Source organism: Suncus etruscus, chromosome 5 (assembly GCF_024139225.1).
Source record: "Suncus etruscus isolate mSunEtr1 chromosome 5, mSunEtr1.pri.cur, whole genome shotgun sequence".
Taxonomy (NCBI): domain Eukaryota; kingdom Metazoa; phylum Chordata; class Mammalia; order Eulipotyphla; family Soricidae; genus Suncus; species Suncus etruscus.
Window position 1 is genome coordinate 82961832 of NC_064852.1, and position 23861 is coordinate 82985692.

The 23861-nt window shown below is 34.8% G+C and overlaps 1 protein-coding gene across 1 annotated transcript in view; it reads left to right on the forward strand.

The window, feature by feature from the left end:
• LOC126009196 (sodium channel protein type 2 subunit alpha-like) overlaps window positions 1-23861 on the forward strand; it is a 178870-nt gene that overhangs the window by 56728 nt on the left and 98281 nt on the right. Inside the window, exons 2-7 of the mRNA XM_049773565.1 lie at window positions 1243-1560; window positions 2711-2828; window positions 16965-17055; window positions 20525-20653; window positions 21043-21134; window positions 22191-22463. Coding sequence (XP_049629522.1) covers window positions 1294-1560; window positions 2711-2828; window positions 16965-17055; window positions 20525-20653; window positions 21043-21134; window positions 22191-22463 — 970 coding nt within the window. The 5' untranslated portion in view covers window positions 1243-1293. The remainder of the gene's footprint in view (window positions 1-1242; window positions 1561-2710; window positions 2829-16964; window positions 17056-20524; window positions 20654-21042; window positions 21135-22190; window positions 22464-23861) is intronic.

Genomic DNA, 23861 nt, shown 5'->3' on the forward strand with positions numbered 1-23861 from the left:
AACAGTACAATAGTTTAAGCTATTTTAGATGTCCTTCTGTTTTATCTGGCATATGCTGCCTAAATGAACTGGGTATTAATGCATTTTTATTCTTAGAAAATTCACCTCATATGTTTAAATAGCAATTCCTCTCCTGTAGGAGTGGTTAAATAGATTATATTATAAAGAGAAAGAAAAATAGATAAAACTATTTATACAGACATCATTTGGGAGTTATGGTTTTATTGTATTGTTTAAAAATGCATAGAAAACACCTGACACTGGCTCAGAAATAACAATTGCAGTGTTTGATATGCTCTGTTGAGTGATATATTTTGCCTAAGTTAAAAAATATCATTAACATTTAAACTTCACCTGTTATTGCAAAAGCTGACATAATACAAGTTTGATTGAAATCTAAACTATTTTAAGCTTATTGGTTTTTTTTTTCCAAATCTAAATCTGAAATGAAGGTTTTTGTGAAATGGGCACTAATTGAAAATATATCTAATTAAACAAGCTCTATCTCCAGCATTTCCTAAGGCACTGCAAAATGCATTCTTTTTAGAATAATTTACATTAGCTAGCAGCAGGTTGCTAAGTCAGAGAGTCCAAGCTCCAGACCTCTGACGTGGATGACTTCCTGCCGGATTTGGCAAGAGCTGGATCTCTTCCTGTGTAGCTTCCGTGTAAATCCAAACGCAATCGGGGCATTCCCAGCTCCTTCTTGCTCCCTGGATTTTCACCACTGTCAACCTGTTTCCATAGCTTGGCATTTCAGGATTTTCCGAGCTCTTTACCAGGTGCGTGGATTTTGAAAAGCTCTTACTTAAAGGCAGAAATGCGGGTCAAAGGGAACTTAAGAAAAAGCAGAGAGGTAAATACAAGACCCCCACACTCTCCAGGTTCCACAATTTGAGACAAATACTCACCTCTCGTTTTAGTCCTCTGATTTTTATTTTTCAGGATGATGAAAAGATGGCTGCCAAAATATTCACACAAGTGAAACAGCAAGCATAAATCCTCCATTTCTGAGCTCTGAATTGGGATCTTGCACTTAAAATATTATGGGAGAGGGAGATTAGATTACCTCATGGACAGTGGTTGTGAAAGATAGATCTCTGCATGTATGAGAATACATGAATACTCTATACAGTTTCTTTAGTGACAGAAAGCTTACTTTATATATTTTATCTCATTTATTTGCCAGATACTTTTGATCCTAATGGTCATTGCTCCCCCCACCCCCTCTTGTTTCCATAGCACTTTCTTATGCAAGGAGCTAAACAGTGATTAAAGAAGCAGGATGAAAAGATGGCACAGTCAGTGCTGGTACCGCCAGGACCTGACAGCTTCCGCTTCTTTACCAGGGAATCACTTGCTGCTATTGAACAACGCATTGCTGAAGAGAAAGCAAAGAGACCCAAACAAGAGCGCAAAGATGAGGATGATGAAAATGGCCCAAAGCCAAATAGTGACTTGGAAGCTGGGAAATCCCTTCCATTTATCTATGGAGACATTCCTCCAGAGATGGTGTCAGAGCCTCTGGAGGACCTGGACCCCTACTATATCAATAAGAAAGTGAGTTATTAGTTAAGTTGCCTTTACTTCCTAGACTATTCATTGATTCCCAGCTAAGTACCAGGGCTCTCTGTTGATGAATGTTATGGCTTCTTTCCTTTCTCCAGGATCACCTGGATCCTGGGGACGGGGGTGGGGTGGAGTTGATCTGAATTATTATTTTGGAGATTTGTCAAACTCACTCATTTGAGTCCACATTTCTGCAAGGGACAAGGATCTGAAAGGTCATCCTACATCAGGATAATCTAGAAGTGCACCACCCCCTTGGTGAAGCAAAGAGTAAAAACAAGAAAGGGAAGAGGGGAGGGAGAGAGAGAGAGAGAGAGAGAGAGAGAGAGAGAGAGAGAGAGAGAGAGAGAGAGAGAGAGAGAGAGAGAGAGAGAGATTCTCTAGTAATTGTTAAATAACTTTTCATGATCTCTAGCTCTGTCTAAGGTACTGATCTTCAGCAAGTTATGTCCTCATACCATAGACTTTGCACTTCTGCTGTCCACAGAAGAAATAATTAATATCAGGTGACATGTAAGTGCCCAAAACAAAGAGTTTAGCTAGGAATGTGCTTCAGCAACAACTTGTAACTATTGGTCCTGTCCCCTGCACCATCCAAAGAGGCTCTAATGAAGAAATTTAAAAATTAGTCCTGAAAGTGCATTTTTTGTAGAACTTTTGCTAATTTAGAAGCATTCTAAACTGATATTAAAGATTCTTCTACAAATAAAAAGAGGTTGATAAAAACAAACAAACAAACAAACAAACAAAGCTAGAAAGTCCTGAAGTTTCCAGAGGAAATTCTTATCTAACTGAAAAGCACTAAAGGCCTTGTTGTGTGTGTTTGTGTGTGTGTGTGTGTGTACATGAATTATAATGTGTTTTTAATGTACTGACTTGCATTAGTACTTTATAAAGATACTAAGAATTTGTTTTTATTGCTACATATTTTTTAAACTTTTCATCAAGTTTTCAAGCTGCTTGCCAAATTTAAACAAGTGTAGAACATGGAGATAGAACACTTATAAACATGGCATTAACTGCAATTTTGTCATCAAATTATTATAAGACTACAGTTGTTAATAATAGTCTAATCTTTCCCTAAGAATGTCCTTAATGCATATTTTAAATTTCATTTGATGTGTTGTGTTTTCTTTTTCAGACATTTATAGTCTTGAATAAAGGGAAAGCAATCTCTCGATTCAGTGCCACCTCTGCCCTGTACATTTTAACTCCCTTCAACCCTATTAGAAAATTAGCTATTAAGATTTTGGTACATTCATATCCTTTCTTTCCCAAGGAGTCATTTAATATTATTTTGTTCTTTGGTTGAATTATTGAGCTAAAAATAATTATTATAGATACTTGTATTTGGCAATGTTATTTGTTCTTTCTTTTTCGTTCTTTTTAATCAACAGTTAGCACAGTGTAAAATGAGATTGGAGGTAAGTGAACCACTTTTCTTTACCTAAGTTTCTCTTCTCTCATTCCTTTACTTTTATGCCTTTGCTTCCTAAGTCCTACACATGCTCCCTAACACAACCAAGAACTTTTCACTCATTGATTACCATATTACCAAATTTGCCTTCTAGATGATTTTAAATTTTGCAGTATCATGTAATTGGCAAATCAAGCTAATTTTCCTTGCTGTTTATAGATTAAAAATATAACCTAATTCATTCCGCTTTTTCTTTTCAGTATCTAAAGCTTTCATTTAATGTTCATAGTTTTGACTATATAAACACTAGTGTTTGAAGTGTTTCTTCAAATTCTTTTTACCTACAACATTTACATTTGTTTTTCTTTCTTTTTCTTCCCTCTTTACTTCCTCCTTTCTTTATACCGTCTTTCCTTTCTTCCTTCCAATCTTCCATTCTTCCTAACTTTCTTTCTTCCTTCCTCCTCTCTTCTTCTTTCCTACATTCCTTCCTTCCTGCCTTCCTTCCTTCTACCTTTCTTTCTTCCTTTAACCTTTTTCTTCCTTTCTTCTTCCCTTCCTCCCTTTCTTCCTTTATCCCTTCCTTCTTCCCTCCCTCCCTTTCTTCCTTTTTCATTTCCTTTTTCCCTCTCTCCTTCTATCTTTCTCCCTTTCTTCCTCCCTTCTTCCCTTTCTCTCTTTCTCCTTTCCTCTCTCCCTTTCTTTTTCCCTCCCTTCCACCCTTCCCCCTTTTCTCCTTTCCTCCCTCGCTCTTTCCCTCCTTACCTCCCTTCCTTCCTTGCTTATTCCCTCCCTTCCTCTTTCCTTCCTTTCTCTCCTCTCCTTCCTTCTTTTCTTTCATCCTTCCTTCCTTCTCCACATTATAAGATTCTGGATTTCCCAACTACAGTATGCCCTTTCTGTTGATGGAGAGGTATGTGCCCAGGAAGATGGTAAAATCTATATGAACTCCTGAGTGGCACATACCATTCCAGACATCCCTCAATGAGCCAGTTGTTGAGCAGAATTTGAGAACCACTTTATCTTCATGATGTTCAAGAAGTTCATTGATAACCAATTTTCAGGGAGTTGTGTTCCTTAAAATGAGTTGAATTTGTGCTTTTCTTAGAAAAAAATCTATTCAAATCTCCACATGAACTCATGATCTTGGTAAATGTTGCAGATAAAATATTGAAGAGAAAATATAATGAAGTAAAATAGTTTTGCTTAAAAATATGAGAGAGGGCCAAAGTGGTAGCATAGCAATAGAGCATTTGCCTTGCACACAGCTGACCCAGGACAGACACAGGTTTGATCCCTGGCATCCCATAAGATCCCCCCAGCCATGAGCAATTTCTGAGCACAGAGCCAAGAGTAACTCCTGAGTGCTTCCAGGTATGGCCCAAAAAACAACAACAACAATGAAAGAAAAAAATAAACTGACAAAATTACAAGAAAAAAAATGAGAGAGAAATGAAGAGACAACTTTATTAAATGAATAAAAAAATGTGTGTGTTGAACTCCAGTATAAAAGAAAGGTACCCTGTAAACAAACCATAAAATGCAGAGTCCCCTAGATTGGAATGCTTCATGTTGACATGAAACCTTATTTCATATTTTTCCTCTCTGCCCAAACTGCTTCAACTTTATCTGAAAGTTGTTGCTAAGGAGATGTTCAGGGAACCAGCCTATTAGCCCTGGCTGTTTCTTTGTTTCCCTCAGTCCTCAGGGCATCATTCCTGGCTATCTGTGATCTCTACCTAGGTTCTGGTTTTTGTTCTAAGCAGACAATATATCTTGTTTCTCCAAACATTTGTTAAGGTTTTTTCTAAAAACAAACAAAAAACAGCAAAAATATTACATTTGTTAATTTGGGTTGTTTGTTTTGGTCACACCTGGCAGTACTGCTGGCTCAGAACTCAAGAATAACTCCTAGTGGGTTTGGGGGACCATAAGGGATGTCAGGGATTGAATCTTTATGCTTGTAAACCAAACATAATCCTTGCTGTACTTTTGCTCCAGCTCCATTAAAGTATTTTTGTCAAAACAATATCATGAAACCCTGCATTTACTGCCAAGAGTCCCCTACCTATTTACCCATCTCACTTCCTTCATTTCTTTTCTTTACTCTCCCCATATCTTTCTATCCCTTCACTTTTGTCCTTTGTAACTTGTTCTTGCTTTGTTGGAGCCGTGGTTTGGTTATAATAACTCAGGAGATTGGGAGACAGGAACAGGAATGTTGCTCAATTCTGGATGAAATATCTATAAAGCATATCCCTAGACTTTGCCTAGCAATTTTGGTTTTGTGGCGGGTAGAACAGCTTGCAATGTTCAGGGCTTACTCCTTGCTCTTGCACTCAGTGATAACTCCTGGTGGGGCTTGGGAGACCATCTGGGATGCCAGAGATTGAAACTTTGTGGGCTTCATATAAGTCAGCTATTTTATCCCTATACGATGTCTCTTACTCCCAAAGTATCTCTTAGAAACCTGGCATTCTAGTACCCAGTCTCCTTCTACTTTTAGTTTATTACTCTCTGTCACTCTCAAGTTGTACATAGGAATGAACATATCAATTTCCTGTTTACATTTTTTTAAGACTAAAACTTGTAGGTGTGATTTTTTTGTTTGTTTTCGTTTGGGAGTCATAGCCACTATTGGTCTGGGGCTTCTGACACAGGAATCACTCCTGACAATGCATATGGGACCATATATCGCTGTGGATCATAACAAGGTTTCCCAAATGCAAAGCCTACTCTAATGTTCTTGAGCTCCTGCATGTGATATATCTATCAAAAGCAGTAATATTTCTTCACTTATTTTTCAGAAGAACCCAGTTAGACAGATTTTAAAAAGTGTCTAAGTTAGCATTAGAAAAAAAAGTGTCTATGTTAGCATTAGAAATAAATGCTAATTGATATTAGCTTGCCTGAATTTTAATTATTTCAAACTCTGGAATTATGGTCTAAATTATGTTTATCATGATTTTGAATATTCATGCCCTGAGCAAATTTTTCCAGAAATAAATTATATATTTAAGAAATTATATATGTAAACTCAATTTATATATATTATTATGTTGAAAATTTACTCTTAATAATTTATTCATAGTAAATATGTTTTGAATAAGTAAAAATGTTTTTAGAGATTAGAGAACCTGTTGCAAAACAAGTGACAGATTTGAAAGTTTAAATAGGTTATAAAAGATAAAAGGATCTTTTGTTTCAGATCTTTAGTTGGGATATGGTGTATTTCATTGAAAATTTTGTGAGAACTAATTTCTCCAATTAAAGACCATCTGTGAAAAGAGACTCTCAGTACTAAAGGAGAAGGACAACATTTATATCTGGAAATCTGAGCCTTAAGAAAACCATTTATGCCAGGGATCTCTACAAATCATAATACAACATAACTTAGAAAAAAGAAGAAAACCCGAAGGGCAAGATTGCTAGCCAGAAGTTATAGAACTTAAACTATAATGCAGTTAAGGTAAATCTATCAAGCTTTCCAAAATATAACAAAACTCTCTTTTGCAAGTTCACAAATGCTTTATAACATCAAATATATTAATATATAATGTAGATTTGTTTCATTCTATTTGCCTATATTAAAATATTATATTTTAGAGCAATCATCTTGAAATAAAAAATAAAGAAAAGGTATGCGCATGTGCATTAATCTTAAATAATATAGACACAACCTCCAGTCTTGACACTGGTATGCTTTAATTGGAAACATTAAAACACACACACATATCTATATCTATCTATCTATCTATCTATCTATCTATCTATCTATATATATATATATATATTATATATATATATAAAATTCTGTGCAGTTGCAACTGATTTTCCCAATTATTTTGCTTTTTAATTTTCATAACAAAGCCCAGGCTCAAATTCTTGTTTTATGACTTTAAACATAGTGACTTCTGCTAGAAAATTAAAATTACTCAGAGATAGTTATAGGTCTGGGTACGAAAGTGATCCTTGTACATTTATTATTATAATTTATAAAGCATAAAATAAAGGTCCCCAACAATAAAGAAATTAGTATTTCAACCTAGATTGAGACTCCTACTTATAGCAAACTTGCCAGTTTCGTAAAGATGTTCTCTCCATTCAGAGCAGTTGCATATAAAATCAGCTTTATTTGGCAGAATAAATCATACTTATGTTTACTATATTTTTGCCAAGATACATTTTGAAGACAAAAATATTTTCATGTGCAGAGTATTTTATTTGGCTAATTTAATAAAAAAAAGTCTATATTTGCTAGATAATAAGCAAATAAAAATAATCCATATTTCTAGTTTAATATCAATTTTAAATGTGCTTCCTGTCAGGTTTTTTGGGGTTTTTTTTTTTTTTTTGGTTTTTGGGCCACACTCAGTGACACTCAGGGGTTACTCCTGGCTATGTGCTCAGAAGTCGCTCCTGGCTTGGGGACCATATGGGACTCCAGGGGATCGAACTGCGGTCCGTTCTAGGCTAGCACTGGCAAGGCAGACACCTTACCTCTAGCACCACCACACCAGCCCCCAGTTTTTTAAATATCAATTTAACATATAACTCTCTTCTGTAGTCATTACACATATATTTGATCACTTGAAACTATTTTGATTATTATATTAAAATATTACACTGAAATAAAAATGATATCAATACTCCTATTTAGTTATTTTTATATAAACTATGAGCTTATGAGGAGAAAATAGTAAAAAGTAAAGCATATTTTTAGCTATTGATACATGTTACTAGTTAAAATGAAGCCACGTAAAAAGGAAAAATTAGAAGGTACTGTTTAAGATCTAAATGTAAAAAGGAAAAATTAGAAGGTACTGTTTAAGATCTATATTGTAGTTGGTAAATGGAAAATATACCATTTAGACAAAGATCTAAGACTGTGACAGAGTAAACTACATTAACTTGTCAGGGAATTAGGGAGAAGATACTAGGAATATCAAGTAAAAAACAGTAAAGATGGACATGCAGCTTATGTCCAAGAATTGTCAAGGAGATTAAGAGTTATCAGTGCCAAATGAGAAATGTAGACTATAAGCAGACATGATCTGTAAGAGGAGAGTTAAAGGTTGAAATTGGTGACTGCTGTGACAACACTCAATTTACTCTGATTGGCCTAAGGAGAGTTGATTGAAGGATTCCAGTAGCAAAGTGTCATGACCTGAATCATTAAAACCAATGACAATTTAAAATATGACTCTTGTTGCTGAAAAAGAATAGATTGCCTTGTGGGGAAAGGTTTGAAAGGAAGAAGACACACTGGGAGTCAATTGCCATTTTCAAGAAAAAACATGATGGCAACTTGGAATAAGGTAGAAACAGATAAGTAAAAAAGAAATTTAAAAAATCATCTTTGATGCAGTTAGATATATTTTGTAAAAAAAAAATTGAGCGCATTTGGAAAACTTGAATGTACTATAAAGAAATGAGCACAGTTAAGAATCACTTACTTGTTTACCTCTGTCAAAAAAGTAGAGTTGCTGTTTGCTGAACTTGGGCTCCTCTCAGGTAATGTCCGGTGGGTAAACTTAAGAGCTTGAGCTTAAACTTGTCTTCTTTTCACATGCATGTCAGTGAAGGTGATGAGAAATTAGTGGAAATGTAAAGCTAGAGTCGAGGAGATTGCTGGATTAAAGGTATGATATTCAGAGTTCTCAGCATACAGTTGGTATTAAAGTCATAACAGAGACCTGAAACACTAACGTTCACATAGCTAATGCTATGTAAACATAAATAAGAGCAGTCTTATTTAACTTACAAGAGTAGGAAAAAAAGATGGCAGTATCCAAAAAATCATGATTTAAATCCTACCTCTGAGGATTATTTATTAGCTATATGACCTTAGGTAAAGTCATTCTAATTATTTGCAATCTCCTTTTCACCATTTATAAGATAACAATTAGAATTAAATATTAATTCTAGCAGAATATGCAAATTCCAAGAATCATGACTAGGATTTGACAAGTATTTAAGTGATAGGTATGGCATTTGCTATTAAAAATTGTATTATATATAATATAATATAATATAATTAATATATGTTATATTATATATTATTTGTATATTATATATTATATAATATATAATAATATAATTCTATTGCAATTCTTTTAAAATTAGCAAATAAAAATGCAAATTACTAATTCTTCAAATAATTTATACAAATAAGTTTCTACAAGTTTTTTTTACTAACAAAGTGATAGTTTATGAGCTGAAATAAGAATATTAAGTGAAATAAGAAACAATATGATTAACATCCTCACTTTTCAGATAAATCAATTAGTCCAGTTTTGTTTTGAATATTTGCAATGATACACTTTGTTAATGTTAGTGTTAAAACTATAGATCAGGGACCAAAGCGGTGGCACAAGCAGTAAGGTGTTGCCTTCCACGCTAACATAGGACTGAATGTGGTTCGATCCCCAGCGTCCCATATGGTCCCCCAAGCCAGGAGCAATTTCAGAGCGCATAGTCAGGAGTAAACCCCTGAGTGTCACCGGGTGTGGCCCAAAAACAAACAATCTCACCCACAACAACTTTAGATCATATTTTTAGTTCATTACCTTTTGCTTTCCCATTTAGTAGAACAAAATTTCATTTCTAAATCCTTAGTTATATTAGACTGAGGACATTTTCAATATATTTAAGGCTTTTCAAAGTTTTTCAAAAAACACAATTTACTACTACAATAAACAAGTGAGGCTCTGTGGGCCAAGGAGATTGTATGACAGGAAAGAACTTGCTTTGCAGTTAGAGGCTCTGCACTCTATCAAAGAAAATGTAGGGGTGGGGGATTTTTAAAAATAGAACTTCATAGCTCATCCCACAATTACATGGTTAAAAATTTTGTGATTTCGAGGGCCAGAGAGATAGCATGGAGGTAAGGCGTTTGCCTTGCATACAGTAGGACGGTGGTTCGAATCCCAGCATCCCATATGGTCCCCCGTGCCTGCCTGGGTCAGTTTCTGAGCATAGAGCCAGGAGTGACCCCTGAGCACTGCTGGGTGTGACCACCCCCACCAAAATTTTGTTTGAGATTTTCGAGGTACCGAGCGATAGCACACCAGGTAGGGCTTTTTCCCTTGCTTGTGTCTGATCTTGGTTCCATATGCAGGATATCAGCATCTCATATGTCCCCCGAGTCTACCAGGAGTAATTTTTGAGAAAGACTGGATGTGGCCCATCCCCCCAAATGTGACTTTTTTTCCCACGCAGAGAAATATTTAGGAAATTACTAACAATTAAATAATTTAAGAATTAACAGTATGTATGTGACATTTAGCAATATTTCTGCTGTCTCAGAAACTAGTGCCTTAGAACAAGGCACTGTCATACAATCTTTCTTACTCCATTTTTACATCAAAACACCTCTCACAAAACTATATTTGTTTCTAGCTTTTAAGCTGTGGCCCTAGGGTAATGTAATTGAATGTGCTGTTATGAAAATTTTGGCAACAGTGACAGGTTTTTGAATTCATAACAACTATAAATCAATTCAAAATAAAAAGAAAAATTAATTCAAGATGTTTTTACGGTATTCAACTGTACTGTAGTTTTTTTTTTTTAATCAGATAAGAAGGGGTTGGAGAGGTAAAAAATTTAAGAAGCCCTACTTTTTTTCTTATACAAACTACACTTTGTGTTTATGTATAACATGTAAAATATATACTAAAACTAAAGTTAAGAATTTACCAACACCCTGAGTTTCTATCTTCAATACTATATGGGCCCAAGTATTGCTGATATCCCCAATTGGCCCCCAGCACCACCATAGAGGAGTATCACTGCTATTAGCAATGAAAGTTAAGTTCCACAGAGTTGGATAAATATAGCTGAGTGTGCTCTCAACAATATTTTCTATATTTATATCTTACAAATATACTCCACCCCACCCAAAATCCATGCACATTTTACACTGTACCGCATCCTTTGTCCTATGCAAAAGGTACCATATTTTGTACTGCTATTATGACTATTCAGGAGTCTATCAAGACTTCTAAACATATATTGTTCTAGGATGGTGTTCTTTTGAAAGAAAAAAAGATGTTCATTTTGATTCTCTGTATTGAGAAAATAAAATGAAATCTATGTATTTTGTTACTAATTATAGGACATTGAGGGTTTCTATATATTTTCAACTATGTTAGCACTAATTAAAAATAATTGCTTATTTCAAGCCTTTGTATTTTTTTTTGTTTGTTTTCGGGACACACCCGTTTGGTGCTCAGGGGTTACTCCTGGCTAAGCGCTCAGAAATTGCCCCGGGCTTTGGGGGGGGCATATGGGACGCGGGGGGAGGGGTTTGAACCATGGTCCTTCCTTGGCTAGCGCTTGCAAGGCAGACAACTTACCTCTAGCACCACCTCGCCGGCCCCTCAAGCCTATGTATTTGTTAAAACAAGCCAAAAATCACACTATATTCCTTAGCCAAAATATATACTTTAAAATAAATGTGACTAATAAAATAAATTTTTAATGATTTTTAACAGTCAACAAATTTTTTTTTGGAGTTTTTGAACCACACTTGGTGACGCTCAGGGTTTACTCCTGGCTATGCCTCAGAAATCTCTCCTGGCTTGGGGGACCATATGGGAGGGACACCAGGGGATCGAACTGAGGTCTGTCCTGGGTCAGCAGCATACAAGGCAAACACCCTACCGCTGTGCCATCACTCTGGCACTAACAGTTAACAGATATTGAAAATAATTAGAGATAATAAAATTGACTCCACTTATTTCTTAATTTGTGACTTGGTGGCCAGAGATATAGCATGGAGGTGAGGCATTTGCCTTGCATGCAGAAGGATGGTGGTTCGAATCCCAGCATCCCATTTTAAAACAAATTAGTTTTGTTTTCCTTTGTAGATGTGGATACTTTATGATGATGATGATGATGATGATGATGATGCTTTTTGGGCCACACCCAGTGAGGCTCAGGGGTTACTCCTGGTTATGTCCTCAGAAATCACTCCTGGCTTGGGGGACCATATAGGACTCTGGGGGATTGAACCAAGGTCCTAGGTTAGCCACGTGCATGGCAAACACCCTACTGCTTGCACCACCACTCTGACCCTGAGTGAATACTTTAAGTGAATCTTTTATTGCTAAAATTATAACCATGCATAGATAATAACTAGACTTATGGTGATCATTTTTTCTTATTATACTACTATTGAATCATTATAACCTAAGGTAATCTTATATGTCATCTATACCTCAAAAAGGCTATAGTTATGCAACGTAAAAACATTTGTTTGAGCCTAACACTCTGATTGTGACTTACTGGATAACACTTACCTTTCCTATGTTTTTTATTAATATTTGAATATATTTTGTTATTATGTATAATTAAATTTTACTAGCATTTTTATATTTAAAAAGTAAGAAATAGTGATTCGTAGATATCATGAATCATATCACAACTCATATAAATCTTATTAGCCCTATATTCCTCCTTTAAATATACATATTTAATAATAAAATACATATATATATGATTGTTTTTCAAGCCCTTGTTCTTATTTGAGCATGTGTCACACTTGCTTGTCTCTATATCTTTTTGCTTTTTCACTCTGGAGAAGCACATGTTCTTCATGTTCTTTTCCTTCTTTCTCACCCCTTACATCTTTCTTTTTTTCTTGTTTTTTTGGGTTGACATTGGGTTAAACCCAGAAGTGCTCTATGTTCACTCCTGGCTCTGCACTCAGGAATAACTCCTGGAAGTCTCAAGGGACAAAATGGGATGCAGTAGATAGGGCCTGGGTTGGCTTTGTGCAAGTAAAGCATCTTACCCATTGTACTATCACTCCAGCCCATCCCCTCACATCTTTCTAAGTAAGTTTCAATAAAAAACTATCTTGTTTCACTATATATATGTACATATATATATATATATCTGTATATAATATACACACATATGTAAACTTAGATGCTCAAACATTTGAAGATATAATTATATGCTGATTTTTGTTTCACACCAATAAATATATTATCGAATATTATTAAAAAGGAAAAACTATGATTCTACTTAGTAATAAGTAAATTGAATTGAAGCTTTGAGATATAATGGTAAAAAATACAGACATAATCCTAATTCTTATTCTCATCAAGCTGATAGTCATAGAGATGATCAATATAAAAATTCATTGTTGAAAAATACTATCAGGTGGTATTGACCCTGATAGGTCAGGTTCTATTTTGAACAACATACTATTAGAAGTGAATTTTCGGCCCAGAGTGATAGCACAGTGAGTAAGGCATTATCTTGCACATGACTGGTCCAGGTTCAATCCCAGGTATCCCAGATGGTCTCCCAAGCCTGCCAGGAGTGATTTCTGAGTGCAGAGGAGTAACCCATGAGTGTTGCTGGGCATAGCATAAAAAAAATCAAGTGATATTTTTTATTTCAGTGCTAAAGGAAAAGAAAGAAGTGATTTTTATTTATTTCAGTGTTAAAGGAAAAGTATGAGTCAGCTAATGAAGTGGTGAATATTTCCAGGAAGAAATGGTATTTTCAAAGACCTTGGTTTGAGAAAGTACATCTTATATAAAGACATAAACCAATGACAATAATATTCATCTAGGAAGAAAGACAGTAAAAAAGGAAAGATTGAAAGTAATGAGGTATACAATGTTATATGTCCTAATATCTTGACAACGTTAGGGTATTTGATCATCTTTCACAGAAAAGAGAAAATGATTCAAATTAGATTTACAAAGGTCAGTTTTGACACAGTGCAGCAGAATGAATTGAAAAAATATTAAACATGAATTCAAAAAATCACTTTTGAGGAACCTAAGTAATCTAGGTTAGACTTGGTACTATGTAATGATGTGGACCTGAAAATATATATTGAGTCTAGAATAGCAGGTATAATTGTCAATAATTGGTATTCAAGTGAAAGGGTGACTTATGGTCAGAGAGAATTCCTAGGTTACTAGCTAGACCATGTGATATTTTCTAAGATAGAGGTGTGTAAAAAGAACAGTATTTCTTGAAATAGTGAAACCAAACAAAATTTGTTTTAAAATTCCAAATCTTTGGTTAGTTTTGAAGTATTAATGAGATAAGTAAGTAGAGATATTGCATAAACTTTTAGGTTGTGAAGCTCAGAAGCAGATTTTAGCTTGGAGAAAATTATTTGAGTTAGAAGAGTATATATGGTCCATAAAGCTATTATTTATTAAACAACTCAGATGAGTACAACAAAGAAAGTTGCTACCACTTAGATATCTGATGTTCTTTTGTTTAAAAAGGAAAATGAAAAATTTTAGAGAATAAAAAAAAAGTTGCCTATAGGGTATGATAAGAAAAATATCACTTAGTTCATGCCATATGTAAGCAAAGAAAGGGAAACATGAAAGGAGAAAGAATTTTGCTCCTGAGAAAATGTGTCGAATAAAGATCTCAAAATTATCCTGATTGTAATAATAAAAACAGGGAGTGCTTGTCATTCTTAGACAGAAAATCTAGAAGGCTGAAGATATAAAAGTTACAAGAGTAAAAGAAATGATGAATCATTATTTTCAGAAGTTTCACTGTGAAATAAAGATGTCAATGCTATAGGCAGTTAAAGAGAAGAGATGGTAGGAGTAGGCTAGTATTCTTCACCACGGAGCCAGGAGTCTTGATCAGTACAGTTAGTCCCTAAACACTGTCTAAACCCACCCCTCGAAAAGAATAAATAAACAAAAGAGGAATGTGGATTTCATGGGAAGAAAGTGTCCCCCCCTAAAACAAAAACTTAATGAGTTGATAGAATCAATAGAATGGGAAGTAGTTAAAAATGAGAACAGAAATATCAGACAATTCTGAAGTGTTCTCAGAAGTTAAAAAATAAAAAGTCTAAAACTAGGTGAAGGATATGAAAACTTCTCACATTGGCACAGAAAAAATAAGTTTCTTTATTTTGTCAATTTAAGGTATGGCAACCTGATATTGTCTTAAGTTAGTGAAGCAGGAAGTAAACTCATCTGTTTGAGTTGAGTAGGGAAATAAAAATGGTAGAGAATGGAGGAGATCAGAGGATATTTTAATTAATTATCTTTGCAGCAATTAGGAGTCAGAGTGAAGTGGATAAATATAACTATGTTGAGAATAGTTGAGTTTGAGAACTTAGAATGGTGTCATCCTTGCAGAAAGTTAGTTTTTCAGTACACTTCAGCAAATATTAGATCCAGAGAATAGCAAGTCATCTTTCATTTTATCCTTTTGTGTGTTTTTAGTAACTAGGGGAGAATGTTTCTTTTTTGCAAATGGTGCTGTTTATGTAGGGGCTTCATATGACTCATCTATATCTTGTGCTTTCCTGTAGGTGCTTTTGAAGCTGATAATTCTGTGCTTGTCTTGAAAATTATAAAGTAAAAAAATTAATTATTACTTTTACTATAGCCATCTTTCACTGAAAATAAGCTACCTTTGTTTTTAAACCATTAATGGCTACTTACTGTCTATTTTAATCGCCCTTAAAAATACTACTGACATGAGGCTGGAGCAGTGGCACTAGAGGTAAGGCATTGCAAGCGCTAGCCTAGGACAGACTTTGGTTCGTCCCAAATGGTCCCCCCAAGCCAGGAGCAATTTTTGAGCGCATAGCCAGAGGTAACCCCTGAGTGTCAAATGGTGTGGCCCCAAAACAAAACAAAATAAACAAACAAAAATACTGCTGATATTTTTATGTTTAAATAACATGAAGTTATAATGAAAATAAAGAAAAGAATGGATAGAAATAATATTTATTTACTCTAAAAGTTTTATGATTGTATATAAACCTACATTAAAAATGTTTCTATAACTACAACTTATCTTTTTGTGCATTGTTGGATACTATTTAGCATTTAATATCATAAATGTTATTTTAGAATCTAACTACCAACTAGTAAATAATTCTTGTGCTTGCTTGCAGTATAAAGAAAATTGAATGTCATTTGAACATATCTACAAAGGAAAAATGGGGTAAAGTAAAACAAGATAGATGCTGTAAGTAGCATCATCTATGATTCAGGAAGTTAAGAAAGCAGTTTATTGAGCATCTACAATGCTAGATATAGTTATGGGAAAGTTAACATATTTTAGTTAATATTTAGTTAACAAATACATATAGTAACATTTAATTAGATTCTCATTACCATTTTGTGAAAAAGCTCTTTTTCTTTTTTATAGGCTCAAGGAATTTACTAATATGTAATTTGGCAACAACAGGTACATATGTTAGTAAAAGTATTAATGTCTTCTATCAGAATCAGGATGTTATGTGCAATTAATTATTTCATTTAAACATTGCATCAGCATTACACTCAAAAGATCATTTGATGGCTTAAATTATCTTGTTAAACTTTTGTGAGGCTTTATATACACATAGAAATTGCAGTTTAGTTGCTGAACTATATTTGTCATTAAAAAACATTAAATAGAGAAGAACTGGAGACAAAGTTTGGGGATTGAGATGCTTCCCTTTCATGGAATTTAATCCCATTTTGTTTTCTGGCACTGCCTAGAGTATCTTGAAGACAACTGGTAGTGATCTCTGAGCACAGTAAGGAGAAAGCCTTGAGCAATGCTGGATGCTGACCTAAAACTCAAAAAAAATTAATTAATTAATTAAAATAAAAAGCTGAATGGGTATGTACCAAATCTGAGTTTGATCGTTGGACCCACATATCCTCTGAAAATGCCAGAAGTGTGGAAGATCCCAAATGCCACTGGCTTGAACCCCCAAACAGAAATAAATTGATAAATTATATACCAATGAACTCACTTATTTGTGTTTAATCTTGAATTATGTAAAGCATTTAGGATAGTTGATAACTTGATTTGGTTTGGATATGTGACTACTGAATTATAGAAATAAAAATATTCTCAATAATAAATTTAAAAAGGACTTAAAAGTTGCAAACTTCATGGTGACAAAGGTGGATGCTTGCATAAAAGTGGGGCTTTCCATTGCCTTTTTTTCCTTGACTTGATTCTTCTACTTTATTCAATGTGCTCATCATGTGCACTATTCTTACCAACTGTGTATTTATGACCATGAGTAACCCTCCAGATTGGACAAAGAATGTGGAGTAAGTAGAAACTATCTTTCATAAATCTATTTCAATATTATTATGCTCTTGCATTTTAGGTTACACACAGCCATAATTTTCTTTATCATAATAGCTACTGTTGAACAATTATCGAAGTTTATTTTAATCTCTCACTTTCTCTAAGAAAGTTTACTTTCATAATAGTAATACACAGTTATTTATATTTATAATGTGTTGCCTTTTGAAATATCTTTATTGAAGTGCCATGATTACAAACATATTTGTAGTTGGGTTTCAGTTATAAACCCCCCCTTTACCAGTGCAACCTTCCCACCATTAATGCCACCCATCTCCCTTCACCCACTGCCTGTATTTGATAGATGCAATTTACTTCTTTCACTCTCTACCATTGTCATGAATGTACTTAGTGTAGTTATTTATCTAACTGAACTCACCACTCTTTGTAGAAAGTTTCATATTGTGGGCCGCTCCTTTCAGCCCTTTTTTCTATTGTCTCTGGGTATTATTACAATAATGCTTTTATTTTTCTTAAATCACAGATGAGTGAGACTATTTTGTGTCTATCTGTCCCTCTGATTTATTTCACGTAGCATCATAGTTTCCATGTCCATCATGTATAGGAAAATTTCATGATTTTATTTTCCCTAACAGTTGCATAGTATTCCATTTTGTGTATGTCCCACAGTTTCTTTAGCCATTGATCTATTGTTGGTTGTCTGGGTTGTTTCCAGATTCTGGCTATTGTAAATAGTGCTGCAATGAATACAGGTGTGCAGAAAGCATTTTTTACATTATGTTTTTGTGTTAATAGGGTATATCCCCAGGAGTGGTATTGCTGGATCATATGGAAGCTCAATTTTCAGTTTGTTGAGGAATTTTCTCTTTGTTTTCCATAAAGGCTGGCCTAGATGGCATTCCCACCAGCAGTGAATGAGAGTTCCTTTTTCCCTCCATCCCTGCCAGCACTGACTGTTCTTGTTCTTTGTGATGTGTGCCAGTCTCTGTGGCATGAGATGATACCTCATAGTTGTTTTGATTTTGCATCTCCTTGATGATTAGTGATTTGGAGCAAATTTTCTTGTGCCTTTTGGCCATTTGTATTTCTTTTTTGAGAAAATGTATGTTCATTTTTTCTCCCCATTTTTGATATGGTTAGATGTTTTTTCTTGTTAAGTTCTGTCAGTACCATATCTTAGATATTAGCCTCTTATCTGATGGGTATTGGATGAATAGTTTATCTCATTCTGTGGATGGCCTTTGTAGCCTACTCACTATTTCCTTTGAGGTGCAGAAGCTTCTCAGCTTAATATAGTCCCATGTGTTCATCTTTGCTTCCACTTGTTTGGAAAGTTATGTTTCTTCCTTGAATATGCCTTTAGTCTCAAAGTCATGGAGTGTTTTACTACATGTTCTTCTATATACCTTATTGTTTAGGGCAGGGGTCTCAAACTCAATTTACCTGGGGGCCGCAAGAGGCAAAGTCGGGGTGAGGCAGTGCCACATAAGGGATTTCGCTTACCGAATATTCGCAATAAAAAATCGCATTACTGGGCCCGGAGAGATAGCACAGCGGCGTTTGCCTTGCAAGCAGCCAATCCAGGACCAAAGGTCCCATATGGTCCCCTGTGCCTGCCAGGAGCTATTTCTGAGCAGACAGCCAGGAATAACCCCTGAGCAACACCAGGTGTGGCTCAAAATCAAAAAAAAAAAAAATCGCATTAGTAAGAAAAAAAATCGCATTAAATATTTGCATACCCCGGACAGAACTGCTCGGGGTATGCGAATGTTTAATGCGATTTTTTTTCTTACTAATGCGATTTTTTTTTTTTTTTGGTTTTTGGGCCACACCCGTTTGACGCTCAGGGGTTACTCCTGGCTATGTGCTCAGAAATCGCCCCTGGCTTGGGGGGACCATATGGGACGCCGGGGGATCGAACCGCGGTCCTTCCTTGGCTAGCGCTTGCAAGGCAGACACCTTACCTCCAGTGCCACCTACCTGGCCCCACTAATGCGATTTTTATTGCGATTATTCGGTAAGCGAATAATCGCAAATACTGTGATATTTGAAGACCGGCCACGGGCCACAAAATGTTGTATGGAGGGCCACAAACAGCCTGCAGGCCGCGAGTTTGAGACCCCTGGTTTAGGGTCTGATATCAAGGTCTTTAATCCATTTGGATTTAACCTTTGTGTGTTGTGTTAAATAGAGGTTTAAGTTCGCTTTTTTGCATGTGGCTGATTAGTTGTCATAGCACCACTTGAAGAGGTTTTCCTTTCTCCGTTTTGTGTTTCTTGCCCTTTTATAAAAGATTAATTGATCATATGTCTGGGAAACATTTTCTAAATACTCAAGTCTATCCAATTGATCTGAGTGTCTGTCTCTATTCCAATACCATTGTTTTAGTGACTATTGCTTTTAATAATTAGATGTAATTATTATATATAATCTATATCTATATATAAGTTTCATAATTACTGCACATTCAATTACTCGAATATCTGGCATGTCACAAACCCTTTGACTTTCTTTTGAGTCTCAAACTCTTCTGGCTACATATAATAATAAAAATCATATCAATCTTGGGACCAAATATTGAGATAGGACCAGAGTTAAAGTATTTACTTACTTTATATGCCACTGACCCTCATTTAATTCTAGGCACATGGTTCCCTTAACATTACTAAGTGCAACACTGAAGGCCACGTAAGCACCACTGAAGTGACCTGGGGTTCTCCAGCACTGCCAGCAATGCCAGGTTATGCCTGACACAATATGGGAGGGAATGAACAGCACCGTATCGTTAACTTTATATTGCATTGATATCCTGGGTATCTGAGAAACCCAAGAAAAATTTTTTTACTAGCTTGTATAATTTTTTTTTTATCAAATGTCTCTCTTCAGAGCCAGAGCAGTGGTGCAGCAGTAGGGCATTTGCCTTGCATGCAGCTGACCCAGGATGGAGCACAGTTCAATCTCCCAGCATCCCATATGGTCCCCTAAACCAGGGGTGATTTCTGAGTGCATAGCCAGGAGTAACCCCTGACTGTCACCGGGTGTGGTCCAAAAACCAAAAAGAAAAAAAAGTTTATTTTCTATGTTTTACTAGATGATTTATTTATTTCATAATTTTATGATGCATATTTAGTTAAATGCAATTGCCTTTTTTTAATTAATCACACCAAAAGCCAATGTATTTTATATAATGTCTTCATATAGATCCATATTATTTGGGTCTTTTGTTAGTGTAGAAATGCCCTGTTTATTTAATATTTATTATGGCAATAAAAATGTTTTTTAGACATAATGGTTTTTTTGAAATTTTTTTAGATGTGATGCTTATTTTTTCTTTAAGGCCTACCTATGCTCAAAGAATGCCAGTATGACCAGAATATACTAATTCTTGTTTTCTGTTTAGATCGCCTTTATGATATGTACAGAAAAATTACATACTAGATATTTAATGTGGACATGACTATTTTCTCTCAGGTACACCTTTACAGGAATTTATACTTTTGAGTCACTCATAAAAATACTTGCAAGAGGTTTTTGTTTAGAAGATTTTACATTTCTTCGGGATCCATGGAATTGGTTGGATTTCACAGTCATTACTTTTGCGTAAGTATCAATATGTTTTCTGGAACATAATTTCTTCCTGGAACAGTAACTCATTTTTGGGAGCCTGCATTCTAATTTCCTTTGTGGCATCCCTTCACCAATCAAACAATTTTTTATTTATCATGTGAATTTATAATATTTTCTTCCACTAAATATTTGCATTATGAAGAAATTAGGGACTAGAATAGAAAAAAGAAACACTTTCGCTTCAATTAACACTGAAAAGAATAAAGTTTCCAAGTAACAGATAATGATTAATGAAGATGATATTTTTCTCTTAATTGGGAAATCTGATGGCAACACTCATTGAGGTTGAAAGGGTCTTGATTAAAGACCAATGTAGAATTAGATTTCCCTAAATTCTGAATAACTCTGATTTAATTCTACAGGTATGTAACAGAATTTGTAAACCTAGGCAATGTTTCAGCTCTTCGAACTTTCAGAGTCTTGAGAGCTTTGAAAACTATTTCTGTAATTCCAGGTAAGAAGAAACTGGTATAAGGTGGTAGGCCCCTTATATCTCCAACTGTTTCTTGTGTTCTGTTATTGTGTTTGTGTGTGAACTCCTTATTACAGATATGTGACAGAGTTTGTGGACCTGGGCAATGTCTCAGCGTTGAGAACCTTCAGAGTTCTCCGAGCATTGAAAACAATTTCAGTCATTCCAGGTGAGAGCTAGGTTAAACACCGAGGCTGAGTTTAGCTGCGTTTGTGCTACAGCTTTTGTGCATAAGCCCTGTTGCTTGTAATTTACAGTGAATATATATGTCATAAAGCAAGCGTCAGTACATCATATTTTAGATGAATTTGATTCTTGCTTTTGCTGGATGCTTTCTTTAAAACTGTCCTAAATCAGCCTTTGAGTTTAACAGTTTTTGCATGAGGCACTTGCAGTAATAGGCTATATGGTTTGCATATTATAGCATCAAGCTTTCTGCATAGAAGCTGAACTATGAAGCAAACTGATGCGAATCTGGCCAGTTAGGTACAAAACTGGTAATTAACTTATCTGCATATAAAACTAAACAGTCAGGGATAGCATGAGTGCTGCATGGAGCTCACTTTTCAGATGTCTTCCTTTTTTAACCCAAATTCCATTTTGCATAATTCACAAGTATATAATCTTATGACCCAGAAAATTTAAGATTTTGTACTGCTCTATCATATAGTTTTTCTTAAAATCAATGAGGTTTGTGAGTAAGACATCTGCAAATACAAGCAAATTATTTATACAGGTTGATGTTTAAGCATGAGTAGCAAAATCATTTCTTTTGCTCTAAAGAGTGTTTGGAAATATACGTTTTAGTTCATTCCAATTCAAAAATTTTTAATGAACATACAATTTTTGCTTTCATTCATTTTTCACCAGCTAGCAGGCTTCTCATGAAAGTGTTTTTCAGTCACAAGCATTAAACTAATATTGTTGGCATTCTGCATGATATCTTTATTTTTCAGGACAAGCCTCTCTCATGTTTGTTGTTGATAAAGTAGCTTTTGGATAGGATATTAAAATCCCTCCCTTTTGTTTCATTTGTAGGCTTGAAGACCATCGTGGGGGCACTGATTCAGTCTGTAAAGAAGCTCTCAGATGTCATGATCCTGACTGTGTTCTGTCTGAGTGTGTTTGCACTAATAGGACTACAGCTGTTTATGGGCAATTTGCGGAATAAATGTTTGCAATGGCCCCCAGATAATTCTTCCTTTGGAATAAACGTCACCTCCTTCTTTAATTACTCATTGGATGGAAATGGCACTGCTTTCAATAGGACAGTGAGCATGTTTAACTGGGATGAATATATTGAGGACAAAAGTAAGTTATGCTCTTTTAACAATTAAATTGTTTTATTTTTTAAACATTCCAGAATAAATGTTTGTATATTGATAGGTCTAAAACAATAGTACAACAGGTAGGGTGCTTGCCTTGCATGCTGCATGCTGCATGTGGCTGACCTGGGATCTATCGTTGGCATCCCATATGGTCCCTGCACTCCACTAGGAGTAATTCCTAAACTCAGTGTCAGGAATAACCATTGAGCCTGCTGAGTGTGGCCCAACACAAAACAAAACAAAACAAAAAATTTGCATATTGAAGATTATCTCAAGTGATTTGAATCAATATAGTAAAACTAAAGGCAGATAGAAAAATGACTCACCATCCTGGTATCTCAATTTGTATATGCATCAGAAATTCAAGACACTCTAATTTGATCACTTTCTGATGAGGGGAAAGTATACACCTCAAAATGAACTTTTATATTTTTATCCCAATGTTCTCTTTTTGGTGCTAATCATTGTGGAAACATTATCAGACTAGGTTTAATTTATTGTTGAGGGATAAACATTAGAATAAGTTTAAGAATACCTTATTTAAGTGTACTTTCTAATAATTGAAGCCAACCTATTTGTCATTCAATACCCCAAGTCACTCCTTTCTTCAGATATAATGGCTACCGAACTTTAATTATTCTCTTCATTACAGTCTCTACTAGAATACTTATTTTGAGGAATTCAATCATTATTTTAGAGCCATATTAAATTCTATCACTTCTCACATTATATGAATTAGTTAATAAAGTTATGAAAAGTTGCATTGGAGAGATTATGATTCATTGAATGACAAAATTATTCTATTATTTATAAATTCACCATTTATTAATGTTAAAGTTACAATCTGCATATGAAATTGATTCTCTGTGTCTTCAATTAGCACCTTTTTGGGGACCAAGGGGAAGAACCCAGGGTAATATTCTGGAACAATATGTAGTTATTAGATTATTCTTCAGATTTTATGATTGTATATTCCTCTACAACATATAAGGAGAAAGTGCGTCCCATTATTCTTTTCACTTTTTCATTAATTACTAATACAGTGAAATTTTAAGAAAACATTTCTATTAAGACACTGAGACTTAAAAAGTTATTTATAATGGTGCTGCAATGTTCAAACTCCAATCCATCACCAATATCAACCTCTCTCCATCAAATTTCCAGTTTCTTTTTCACCCCCCAGCCAGCTTTCTGAGGGAGAATTCATTTAATCTAATAAAATTTAAGTTTGAAAAATTTTAGTTGTAGTTATTTTAATAACATTTAAAACATTTTTGTTGACATTTGTATCCAATTATTTCTGTTTTGTTGGTTCTGAGATTCGGATATATATAGGTAAACATCACCTCCACACCACGGATGTGTCTAAGGCTCATGTCTC